General features: G+C 46.1%; 1 protein-coding gene across 2 annotated transcripts in view; it reads right to left on the bottom strand.

Annotated features, from left to right (window-relative positions):
• Positions 1-2,290: 2,290 nt before the first annotated feature.
• The window catches only part of ZCCHC17 (zinc finger CCHC-type containing 17), a 94,319-nt gene continuing 82,988 nt past the window's right edge, over positions 2,291-13,621 (bottom strand). For both annotated transcript variants that reach the window (XM_090058012.1, XM_090058011.1), the window contains exon 8: positions 2,291-11,443. In XM_090058012.1, the coding sequence (XP_089914138.1) occupies positions 11,135-11,443 (309 nt within the window). In that variant the 3' untranslated portion in view covers positions 2,291-11,134. The remainder of the gene's footprint in view (positions 11,444-13,621) is intronic.

Raw genomic sequence — 13,621 nt, 5'->3', positions numbered from 1 at the left:
GCCTCTGAAACAACAGTAGATGGTCTTGGGGTCATAGGGTGACAAGCAAAAAAAAAAAAAAAAAAAAAAAAAAGTGGCAGAACTTTAGGCTGAGAAGGAACGGCTCCATGCAGAACTCCATAAATGTGGCCCTCCTCAGCCTAAACGTCTACTACTTCTGCTTGTCACTCCATGACCCCCAAGACCATCCACTCAAACACATAGCTGCTCACATCTCTGGCCAAGCAGCAGTAGAACACAGTTTAGAGGTAGTCCCAGAGAGGACCTTCCCCTGTGGTCTCCCCATGTTCTCCCTTCCCCAGCACATAGCTCCCAGACACAAAGCAGAGCTTCAGAAGGTACTTTGGTGTATCAGGATCATAGTCCCTTCAGCCACTGTGCCACAAGCCACTTGGCAGCAGAAGAGATGGAAGAAGCAGCAAAGCATGACTAGGTAGCTAGAGTCCACCATGAGCAGAAGAGCAGAGGCAGCACATTACAGTGCTGCTCTGTGGGAGCCTGGAGAGCGAGGAGACATACGGGCCCATGCTCTGCTCCTGTTACAAAGGCAATGCATGAGAAATGAACTAGGACTGGTCCCAGAGCAGAAGCCTGGGAGTTAAATATCCATAAAACTCCTGCTGTTGCCACTCCATTGTTCTCAGAAGTCAAAGGTATGCCATGTCTGCTCATCAACCCCTTGGCTGCAGAGCTCCAGCACATTACAAAACCGTTGAGTTGGGAAGGGACTGTACGCTTGTATAGTACTGAAGTGCTCTGAATTAGGAGGAAGGCAGGATTTTAAGCCTGTATGTTTGTCCAGACCCTTACAGTGTCAGTGCTATAAACAGCACAGAAGATAATGTCTTCACCCAATGCCCTGAATAGTAAGCACCTTATTATCAGAGAGTTATTCCTTCACACTGAGTGCACTGACCTCCGATATGAGGACAGCAGCCATTAAAAACTCCAGGCAAAAGAAACATTAGTTGTGAAGGTCAAGAACTACAACCTCCCCTTGAAAAGTGAACGGTCTCCTCCAGCACACCCTGCTTTGGTCCTTCTCTTGTTGATCAGGCTGGGGCTTTAAGGAGTCCAAGGGCCATTGCACTAAATTGCCTTTTCAACTGTCCTCTCTTTCTTCCTCTCCCAGTGCTTCTCATTCAGGCGTCATCTCGTCTCATTCTCCGTCTTTTCATCTTTTTTAATCTCTTCTCCTCTTCACTTGTCTTGCTTTGTCCATCCCACGTGTGCTCTATCTTCTACTTTCATCTCATCAGTCACCTTCTTCACCAACATTTGGTCATAGGAAAGCAGGCCTGGAAAGGATCTTACAAGGTCATCCCCCTGCTCAAGGCAGGAACATTTCCAACTAAACCATCCCAGTCAAGCGTCTGTCCGGCCTGCCCTCGAAAATCTCTGGGGCTGGAGTATTCCACAGCTTCTCCAGATAGCCTGCTCCAGTGCTTGACCACCCTCATAGTCAAAAAGTACTTCCTAATCCCCAACCTAAATTTCCTCTGCTCTGGTCTGAAGCCATTGTTCCTAGACCTGTTCCCTACAGCCACAGAGAAAGTGCTGTCTTCATCCTCTTTGTAATCCTCCTTCAGGTATTTGAAGAGTGTTATCAAATTCCTGCTCGGTCTTCTTTTCTCCATACTGAATAGCCCTAATTCTTTCAGCCTTTCCTCATAAATCATGTGTCCCAAACCCTAATAATTTGTATTGCTCTCTGCCAGGCTCTTTCCAATCTGTCTGCAGATTTCTTGAAAAGTGGGACACCAAACCAGACACAGGAGTTCAGGTGAAGCTTCACCAAAGCCTCATCTCATCATCCAACTACCCATCCTCTTTTGTCTTGTGTAACAAGGCTCAGCCCTGTTACTATGGGTGTGGAGGAGCCCGAATGGCCCCACACCCTGGAAACATTCCCCATGCCCACCCCAGGCCTGGAGAGACTCACCTTGTTGGGGAACCGGGGGGGGAGGGAGGAAATAAGAGACACTAAAAGCAGCCTCTGGGGGATGGCTGCACCAGCAAAGGGGCAGAGGACGCAGCTGCCCTGAGCCTGGGGTAAGATGAAGTCAAATAGCCCTGGAAAGGGCCATAAGCAAGGCTTCTCTTTTGTTTATTTTGTCTGTACGGACCCCATGTGGGCTTTGTTCAAAGCCTCTGAACAGCAAGAGGCAACTGGGGAGTGAAGCATGGGAAGAGCCTAGCAAGCCAGAGACATGGAGTCAGCACCAAAGCTAAGTAAGCAGGGGTTGGTTGGGGGGGGGGGGGTTTGTTTTTTTAATCTTTCTTTGTTTCTTTTGCATTTCTTACAAACCCTCATGGCAGTATAGACTAACTCAGCTGCAGGAGAGGGGAAGACACTGAGCAGTGGGTCCTTAGCTAAAGCCAGCAGCAAAAGTACATGTGGTCAGCTCAGGATGCCTGAGCAAACATGCCTTGCTCTGCTCTGCCTGAAAGCTCTCTGTAAGAGCTTGTCCAACCCAACCATTTATCTTCTTCATATCTTGTCCTATTTTCTCTTATCCTGTCTCATCTCAACCGCTTCTTTCAATCTGTCATGCCATCCTCTCTTATCTCCCTTTTCCATTCCATGCCATCTCACTTTACCAAATCCAGTCACATCCAAGTCTCTTATCATCCCATCTCGCATCGTCTTCTGGTCTGCACTGGTGCCATTTCATCTTGTCCTCTGCCCGCTCTTCCTCCCTTGAATTGTCACATCTTTTCTCATCCTGTCTCATATTGTCTTTTCCTGTTAAACTCCAGTACCTCCAGATTCTTCTTTATGTAACCCTTCTGCCAGGCACTGGTCAGCAGCAAAGAAGGCTGGGATCACATTTTGGGGTACCAGATAAATTATACTAGTGGCTCAAGCCCCAACCCAGAAATCTGGGAATGCTAAATTTGCTGGGGTGTCTTGTGTAAACAAAACCCCCTCCTCACAAGTAGTATAAACACAAAAACCCAATTTAATTACAGAGAATAAAATAAACAAAAACACTAAATATAATTTTAAAAACACAATTAACTACAGAACAAAGTTGGCTTCACCCATACCCAGGCAATCTAGTAGTTCCAGGGGCCTGAACCCTTATACCTGCCCTTTAGCAATGGGCTGGAGAGGGGGACCCACACTGGAGAGTCCTATGAGCTGCTCCTTGGGTTCACTGCACTGTGGGGAGCTGCTTGAGAGCATGGGTCTTTCTGTGTTGCAAGGGGCTTCATTGCTCATGGAGAAATAGTAGAGCACTAACCTCCACTTCTGCGTGTTGGCTTTGAGAGGTTAACTGTGGCTTTCATCAGCATACCACACCCCAAAACTCTTAGTCCCAATCCCAGCTCTGTTGGGCAGAAAACAACAGAACTCAAAGGAAAGGTCAGGACCATCTCACTGGGCCTGAACTGGGCAGCAAAACCCATCCAGGTCTATACTGCACTGAGGACTAGCTAAACAAGTGCCAGATCTCACCCTGGCTCAAACTGTGCAAGGCTTCACCCTGGCCCAAGTCTGCCAGTCAAACATATGGCTGAAATGAAATAGCTGTGAAACAGCACCAAGAGCCCAGGCCTATGGCTGCATCCTGGACATCCAGATCTCCTGCTGGGAAGAGCCCGGCACAGCCCTGGCCCCAGCCTGCCCCACCCCACCCCATCCCACACAGATCCAGAGGCACATGCCCCCCCCATGCCCTCCCAGACTAGTGGCAGGACCAGCAGCAGGAGCTACCAGATAAGCAGATGAGCACCAGATGAATGGTACCCAGACAAGCGGCATGCAGCAGCAGAAACCACCCCGTTCCCTCCCCTTGCCTCCTGGATGAGCCACAGCTCCATCCTGCACCTGCCCCATCCCAGCTGAGCAGCGCTTGCCCCAGCCCTGCCCCAGCCCCACTCCCTTCCTTACCATGGGGGCCTTGATTTGTCCCACGACACCCTTCCCTCCCCTCCCCCCACACCAGACTTACCAGCTGCATGCAGTTCTCCAAGCTGCCCAGCTCTGCTCCTCACTGCCTACATGCTGCACACATGCACTGGCCATTTATCAGCCAAATTATCATCCATATCAGGCCAATGTCCAATACAGACAATTTTCTTTACAACAGTTGTGATCTGATATCGGACTGATGTATCAGTGCACCTCTACAAAACACAATACACAACCAAAAGACACACACTTTAGCATACACAAACCAAGTGTGGGTGTGCAGGTATTACATTTACAAGAAGACATACAGAATTAAAAAAAAGAGAAAGGGTAACAGTTGTTCTCATGTGCAATTATACATAAAAAGGGATAAACTCTGCAGCAGAAAGAAGGAGAGAAAGAAAGAAGTTTGTAAGAAATAATTCAAGCCTGGTAGTTATACAAATGTCAGTTCTTCGTCTGTTAGATGAATAATGATAGTGAGGGAACAGCACATTAAAAAGGTACTCTGTACAAATACATCTGTCCACTTCATGCACAGTAAGTAAACACTTCTCTAATATTATTGCAAGTTCAAGGCATTGATTGTCTAGAAGATGTACTTATCATTTCTCCACTTTCTTTTCTGTGTCAGGTTATGTTACTATCAATAGCCATAGGGCAGTGCTTTTCACCTTCCAAGTGCTTTACAAAACATTCAAAGCAATTACCCCAATCACAGGTGTATTAGTAGATGGGCTGCTGATAAAAGAGGCAAAAGACAGGCCTATGGCTAAGATTGTTTTCATGCACATCCCCAACATACAAGATATACACTTATTCTAGTTTACATCTGGCTACTTGCAGCCACACAGTATAAATTATCACCTGTGCTGCCAGGAGAGACTTGACAGAAGAGAATAGTAGCCAGACTGGTAGCAGATTGTCTTAGATCCACTGGATTCATTGATTTTTTTCCTTTTTCTCCACTCCACTATATTTTTACATAGCTTACTTTAGCAAACAGTCTCCAACACTCTCCAGCTGGGAATAATCACTTCCCTCAATCTGCTGGCAACACTCCTACTAATGCAGCTGTGGAAGTCATTAGCCTTGTTGGCAACAAGGGCACACTGTTGGTACATATTTAGCTTATTGTCTACTGTAACCCCCTGGTCCTTTTCTGCAGAGCTGCTGCCCAGCCAATCAGCCCCCAGCCCATACTGGTGCTGAGGAAACAGAATAGGACAGCTCCTAGGCACTAGGTGATGATCACATCAGAGTTAGTCACAAACTACACTCTGGCTGTCTACTGGGTGAAATAATGACTATGAGCAAAGCACAAAATCCTATTTCCTTTCCTGGAGATTATTTTACATTTTACTCTGTTGTTTAGTATTTTATACCCGTGTCCTGAAAAGCAGAGATTATCTACAACTTTTGTTGCTTCTAGAGCTGGCACCCCCATTGCTTCTTCCCTTAATGCAGGACTGAACACAGGACCTGCTCCCAGGGAGCCATGGCACAGCCTAGTCCTGCCCCAGTCCAGTCTAAGACACTGCCCTCTCTCTCTTTTGCCTGCTGTCTCGGTGTTATCAATCTGCTAATCAGGGAGGCAATCCCCAGAGTCTGTATGTGGGCTTAATGAGTCCTGGCTTGGCCTAGCTCACCGGTTCTGTTGGTACCCTGTTTCTGCATGTGCTTCAGTGCCCTGCCTCCAGCAGCTCTTCTTCTGTACCTCACTGGCACTGGTGCCCCAAGTGTATGAATTGGGGCCCTACCAATTCAAACTGTGCCTTAGGAACACTAGTTGTAGCCTCCAGCCACACCTATGCTTTACAGATATTGCACCAACTTTATTTTCTGGGTCCCCTGGCTCTGTCTTTAAAACATCTTACCCCTACTCTGGGCCCTGCAGAACTGTCCCTTTATTTCCTCTCCCTCTTGTAGAGCTCACAGCATTAGGTGCCTTCTAGGCACCTCTTGTGGCCTCCAAACCACCCCCATAGCCACAACCCAAGCCTTTGGTAGAAAGAGAACACAAAACATCAATCAGCTGATGTCCAACTCAACACAACCCCCATCTTGGGTCTTTAACTGCTAGAAAACAAACCTTTCCCCACAAACTACAAAAGCTCGCTTTGAGGCATTCAAGCACAGCTACATGTCTGCAGCCCCAGAAATGGCTGAGGCTGGCAACAACAGCTAGCTCTCTTCCAGCCCTTTAGGATACCTTCCCAGGTTTGCTTTCTTGCTCACAACTTCAGCTAGCAGAAGCTCCTCTCTCTGTCTAGGTCAAGGCCAGATTGCCTGCTCTGGCTCCAGCACTGGGTTTATCTACTGCACTGACTCCACCTCCTTCCTGTCACCTGTCTTCCTGTGCCTGGTTAAAAGGACTGATTTTCTATACAACTAGCTTCTTCTTCCAAGTATCCTTTTGCAGTCTCACAGCATTTGACTCTGGGCTACAAAAGTCTAAGCCTTAAAGGGTTTCTGCTCTATTCTTTTGTCTTCATCCCTCTGGAGGTGATAGGGCTAGGGTTCCCTGTTACAAGGACAGTTAGCCTTTCAATGGGGAAGTAAGAGAACATATGCTATGTGTTTGCAGACCGGCTAAACTGAAAGTGGGGCTTTATCAACTTCAGTGATATTTATTCAGCTCAGCCTATTGGCCAGCTATAGCAATACATTTACTGGGTAGACATATCTCAGGCTTTTAGGCAGAGTATTTTTCAGCTGGCTGTAGCATTCTTTCCCTTGGTGAATCAGGGGAAGTCAAAGTCAATTGGGATCAATAAGTATACATTTGGCACCCTGGATAAAAGGTCCATGTGTTTTCAGTCTTAATTCTCTTTTCAAGGATACCTGGGCTAATGGCCTGGGGAAGCAAAACCAGGCCAGGAATATGAGTGGGCCCTTCCAGGGATGGCTTTGGTGGGTGCTGGATGTAATGAATGCCAAGACTTGAGGCTTGTGCAGAAAGGAGTCCCACCAGTCAGCCTGGGAGACTGGAACCAACTGGAGTCACCCCCTGTCTAATGCCCATAAATGAGAGTCTATAACAACCTGAGAATGGACTTCAACACTGTCTGGGCATTTACCTTCTGCCACCCATCCCTTTCCTTTGGTCATCTGGTCTGAGCTGAAGGCCAGGGTGTCTGGCTAATTGCAGAAATGGGTGGAGATATTGTAGTTCCTTCTCCTTTGGGAGAGGGATCTAGTCGTTAATCGGCTGGTCAAGTCCAAGTTCTGGTACTGCGTTAACCCAGTGTACCTGTTCCTAGTGATCCTGAGTAAGTTCCAGAGGAAGATCCTGGAGATCTTCTGGGCAGGTCTGCACTGGCTCTCTGAACAGGAGGGAAAGCTGAGAGTGAGGCATGTTTCTGGCCTCTATTCACAGTGTACAACCATCTGAGTGCAGTAGAGAAAGAAAGACTGTTTCTACAGAAGACAGGAAAGAGAAGGCATACCAGCAAAATGACATCTCTAGCAGTTTATGAAGGAGAGTCAGAAAAGAAATGGAGTGCATAGGGCATTTAGAGTCTCATTCCTTCTACAACTGTTGAGAGGGGTGTTCCACCTTCAAGAAGTACAAAGCACAAGTCTAGCTGTCACAAGTTTCTGATGTGTTAATGATGATAAAAGAACCCGGTCCCAAACTACAGATCTATAGGAAGCCTGGATGGGAAAGGAACTTCCAGGTAGAGCGGCGGGAAGTCTTGTAAAAGAGAATGGGAAATAGGAAATGCCATGATGGTAAGAAGAGAGGAGGAAAAAGTGCCTTTGGGTGAAGTGTCTCTTACATTCTGCTCTAGGCAGCTGAATGCCCTGCTTTAATAAGGATACTCTATTGCAACTAGTCTGTGAATGTGAACCCTTAGTAAAGTACCTTGCTGTTGTAACAGCTATGTTGAATTGTGGGAGGAATGTGATAATGAGCCCTTACAGGAGCCCTTATGAAGCTTCTTTGCTTGTGAGGGTATAAGAGCTGGCACTATGGCAGGGGCAGGGGTATGGGCAGGGGGGAAGCATAGAGGACTCCTCGGGAACTTCTAGTTCTGGAGGTACCAGCATACATGGGTGGACGGACATGCTCAGCCCCACACGCCCAGGGCCATGCATAATTGCAGTATAGAGAAGTGGCGAGTGCTAAAGTGTTACACTCAGGCTAGGGACAGGAATTACACATAAACTGGTATAAGTGATGGGAAACTGGTTCAAGTGTGTAGCACAACAGAAGTTTAGTGCACATAAACCATTTTCAAAATGGCCAAAACTGGTTTAAACCTGGAGAGATGAAGTATCAGACAAGTGATTTAGGTTAAATCCATTTATTGAACTTTTGTCCCAGATCTCTGCCAGATCTCCTCCAGATTGAAGTTAACTCACTCCACCAGCATCCCAGGATGCATTGCACCTCCCATAAACTCCCCCCCCCCCCTTGCACGGTGGGCAGGCTAGCCTTGGCCCAAGCTGTCTGCTCTAGGCAGGCGTGCTCTAGTGCCCCTGGCCTGGGCCACTGCAGGAATATGGCTGCATTTCTAGAATCAAAAGTGAATATCTGTTTACTTGCTTTTCGGGTCAATTTATGCAGCTTAGGCTAACCTGCAAAGATTGAATTGATTCAGCCTTGGGCTTTTTGACTGCCTGTACTTAGCCCTAGGGCTAGGTCTTACCTGCTTGCTCTTCCAATTTCCAGCTGAAAGCATGCATTTCAACTCTACTTGTTGCACTCCTTTCTGAGTAAAGAGACTTCCTTCTCACTGCGTATCTTTTCCTTAGTAGTGCTTCCTGCTCCTTAATCGGGCAAGGTGGTAGGAAATTAGATCCTCTTATGAGTTTGTACATTTAGGTCTATTTGAAACTTCCAATTAGTTTGATAAATTCACATTGCTTCTAGATATCTGGTAGGGGTCCAGCTGATACCTCCTTAATTGAGGTCAGAAACAACAGACAAATGTTTCCCTACACTAGCTATTTGTGGAGACTTCTCCAGTTGTCTGGAAAATTGTAACACCAAGTTTTTTTAAGGGATCATCTGTCCCTTTGTGGAAACTGGGGATCGTCATCTTCCATTAATGAAGTCAGAGTTTTTTCCAAAGACAAAGGGAGAAGAATAGGGAAAAGGGCTAGAGGTGAGACACAGACAAATGTTGAATCCTTCTGCTGAGCTATTTCTGTTTGTGAAAAGGTTTACTAACTAGAAACAGCTTCCCAGAAACTTCAGATATGATGCAGAGCACTTTTGTCGCAGAGACCTGTATTCATGCCATAGCAGGGATGTTCTTTTCCTCCTCCTTCTCCCCTCAAAAGAAAGTTCTGAACATCTGATAATGACCCTCTCAACATCCCATGCTGAATCTGGAAACATTTTCTTGTGGCAAAAGTCTAATAGCACCGATTATTCATAAAAGAGCATTCAGAAAAAAACACCTGTAGTAAAATAGCTCTGCCATTTGGTAGAGATCTAGTTTTATGTTTCCAAATTCCTTTCCTAAAAACAGAAAAACCTTTATTTCCCTTCTTACAGGAACAATGAGATGAAAAAAATTGGTATTTTCTTTAGTGTTGCAAATGCCCTGTTTCTTCTTCATTATCAGAAGATATTGAATTGACTTCCGAGAATTAACTTTCAGAGTTTACCCTGCACACCACAGCATGGAGAACATCTGAAAGTGTGTAAGGTAACATGAAGAAGAATGGTAATGTTATTTGCTACATAAGACAAACTTTTGCTAAGGAGAAAAAAAAGAAGAGGTTGGATTTATTTGAATCCAACATGCAAACCTTGTAACTGTTTCAGAGATGATTTTATTTCCCTGTTAGGAAGGAGGAAATATCTTGTCCAATTAGTTCCTAATAATCCCCCCTTCCCCCTGCCAAAATAGTATCATACTATAGTGCTTAGGGTCGGAAGGGACCTAAACAGATCATCAGTTCCGACCCCCTGCCCCGGGCAGGAACAGGTGCCAGGGTCATATCACCCCAGCCAAATATCTGTCCAGCCCTCTCTTGAAGACCCCCAAGGTAGGAGAGAGCACCACCTCCCTTGGGAGCCCATTCCAGAGCCTGGCAGCCCTAACTGCAAAGTAGGGCACTTAAAGGAAATGAAAATAGCTATTTTGTCTTCAGATATGGAAGACATGAAGGAAGCATATCAATTTTGTTTCAAGAAAGCTAGCATTCTTTTTTCTTTCTTTTACTGATTTCAGTGCAAGCTTAGATAACTGTAGTCTGCCCTTTCACAAGTGCATCCCTATTTCCCAGCTTTTAGCAATTATTTTCCCTCCTTGCAATGACATTAGTCATATAGTTCTTTATGAAAGAAGAGGGCTTTTTATTAATTCATTCCACCTACTTACAGAAAGCAAAATACAGATGTGCTTTTTATCCAAAATATGACTCATGAGTTGTATGTTGAGCTAAAAGATAGAGTAGTAGTACTCAGCTTACAGACCTGTGGGGTGGATTTGGCCTCCAGGGCTGCCCATGGGTCTGCAAATTTGGTGATCAGGGAGAGGTAGACGAATTAATGTTGCCACTGTTCCTCCCCCCCCCCACACACACACATTTCTGGATGCATGGGGACCCCCATCAGCCAGATGGCATTGCCCCATGTGCCAGATGGGGTCATGCCATGACTAGATCTAGGGCATGGGGGCAGCCAAGGCTGGAAAGGTTGAGCACCACTGACATAAAGCAAGAAATCTGCATTGCTTCCCTTTGCCATGACTCTGAATGAAAGAGGCACTTTTTCTCCAGGGAGAGAGAATCCAGGAAAAACATGTGACTATGTTTGTGAAAGAGAGAGATTTGTTTCTGCCCACTTTCAAACAGGGACATTTCACACGAGACAAATATAATAACTATGACACTGCTTTGCTGTTTCCCAAAAATGAGCTAGTGAGAATGGATCTCATATTACAAACCCTTGCCACCACTTCCTGCCGCTCTCCATCATTAATAATGAACCTAGATGTGGCAGGAAAAAAAACCCACTTAATCTACATACGCTTTCAAAAGAAAACTTGAATTCTCAGTAAAAACATTTAGTGATCATCACATACTGACCTAGACCCACAGTGCCCAGTCCATTTAACCCTAGCCTCATGTGGGATCTTGGCCCCATGTGCTGGATCCAGGTCATGGGCAGTAGATTGTGAGCCACTGACATAGATGATAGAGAGAGAGAACCATTCTCTGTCCCTTGCCATGTCTCTGAATGAAAGGACCCTCCTAATTAGGAAAAATAAAGAATCTAGGAACACTGATTGACTCTGTACAAAAATCAGAGAAGCTGTAGAAGGGCTGTAGTGTATAAAAGATTGCAGGATCTGAAAGAGATATTGGCCCATCACTTAAATTAAGAAGTTTGTTAGGATTTCTCCTTTGGCTTCCAGGCTGTGTTGGGGTGGTGAAGTGGTGTAAGCGGTCAGACGCAAACCTGGTCTTCTCCTCTTGCAGTAGAGCAATTCCATTTCTCATTGCAGCGCAGCAGCGCACCAGGGTAGAACAGCTCTGGTTTAGCACCGTACTCTGAAGTAGCTAGAAGACAAATGGGAGGCAAATTATCTACATTTCTGAGACCCTGTAAATACAGGTGTAAGGGCTATGCCATGCCAAATGTACAACCCAGCTGTGTTTGCTTCACACACACACACACACACACACACACACACACACACACACACACATATGTGTGTGTGTGTATATATATATATACATATATGTGTGTGTGTGTGTGTGTGTGTGTGTTTTTTTTTTATATATATATATATATATATATATAAAAACCCAACAGCACCTAGTGTGGGTACCTGGCATCAAATTTTTCTCAGTGAATAAGAATGAATATACAAAAATATTTCTTATTATAGTAAAAGATAAACTCATAACAACCGAACAACAAATGAAAACCTGACAAAGAAAATAAAATATTAAAAAGCACAATATATACACATATACATTATATTGCTCTTTGGTAGAAAATTAGCTGGTAGAATAAAATAAGCTTGGTAGACAATAAGCTTCGCTGTCCCTGATTGATATTCTTCATATTCTGAGTCTGGTGAGCAGCACACTGTGAATCCACTTTCTCTGGAGCCTCTGGATGGGTCCAACATGCTTGCGTTATTCCTTCTTCCCAGCAGGTGCCCAGGTCAGGATGCACATCTCTGGCTGAGAGAGAAGTCATCCAAATACCCCCACAACCTCCTTCAGTTCCTGGGACATTGGACAGATTTCCTTCTACCTCTACCAGTGGGATCCAGAGCTCACCCAGCTCTGACCAGTCAGTGTTTTCAATAAGACAGCTTATTACAGTCTCCTTTGTCTTGCCCCGGTTCACAGAGAGTTCTCCCACAACCCTCCCCTCTGAGCCACGTGCCACACAGACTCCCCCCCTTGACCTCAGTGCTACACCCAACATGGCCCACAGACACCCCATATCCCCATTAAGCATGTTCAAGAGGTTCATACTGACTTTCTCAGGATGGGTGCATCAGGAAAGTTCCCTTCTACAGTACAAGTGGGGTTACACTCATATATGCCAGCTTCTCCTTGGAGGCCAGTTGGGTAATTTGCTTCCCAAAAGCAAGACAAGGGAGCAAAATGGCAGTAAGACATGGGGCCTTTGCTTGCAGCCTTGTCCCCTGCCACCGAAGTCAGAGCTGGGGGTAGGAAGGTTCTTCCGAAGTCTAGCACCTCGAATTGCGAAGAATCCTAACAAACTTCCTAAAGAAGAGAGATGGTTTCCCCTCCATGAAAACCAGGTTGGAAGAAAATGCAAACACACCAAAACACAGGAAGTCTTGCCTCGCCCTCACATTAGTGCGGCAGCTCTCATGTGATTGTGTGTCCGAGTAGCGAGCTCCCACAGGGATGCAGGACACCGGACTCTCACAGCCTTTGCCAAATGTTGTATGGTGGACAAAGCAGTGTGGTCTAGCTTCTGCTCATACTTCAGGAACAGAGTTGCAAAGGTGGCACCCTGCCATTCCTTCTGCCAGCCTTCAGATGATAATCCTCTTTGAATGATCCCTTTGAATAAACACTTCAGCAGAGAATGGAGCGGGCAGGTTCAAACATCTTCTTTATTTGTTTTGTTTCATTGGATGGTGCTTTGTTTCTGAACGTCCTTTTATGTGAGCAATACAGGACTACTTCCTTCAGAATAGCACCACTCTTTCTTCATTACAACTGGCGTGCCCACAACGGGTTCTTCTTAAAGGCAGCTGGAGTATTGTGTCCAGTTCTGGGCACTGCACTTCAACAAAGACATGCTAAAGCTTGAGAGGGTCCAGAGGAGGGTGACCCGCATGATCAGGGACTTGCATGGCAAGCCATACGAGGAGAGGCTGAGGGATCTCGGACTCTTCGGCCTACAGAAAAGAAGGCTGAGAGGGGACCTGCTTGCGGCTTACCGCTATATCAGAGGCGTACATCAGTGGCTTGGTGAACCCTGGGGGAAAACTAGAAGCAATGGCCACAAACTCCTGGAAGATAGTTTCAGGCTGAACATTAGGAAAAACTTCCTTACAACTAGGGTGTCCAGACTGTGGAACAAGCTCCCCGCAGAGGTGGTGCAATCATCTACCCTAGAGGTCTTCAAGAGAAGACTGGACAGCCACCTGGCTGAGGTCGTCTGACCCCAGATGTCTTTCCCACTCATGCAGGGGGCTGGACCCGATGATCCTTCGGGGTCCCTTCCAGCCCTGTGGTTCT

This window comes from Crocodylus siamensis, chromosome 7 (genome assembly GCF_052110815.1).
Source record: "Crocodylus siamensis isolate JL-2025a chromosome 7, ASM5211081v1, whole genome shotgun sequence".
Taxonomy (NCBI): domain Eukaryota; kingdom Metazoa; phylum Chordata; order Crocodylia; family Crocodylidae; genus Crocodylus; species Crocodylus siamensis.
The sequence above is the reverse complement of the archived record's forward strand: the minus strand, read 5'-3'. Positions and strand labels throughout refer to the sequence as shown.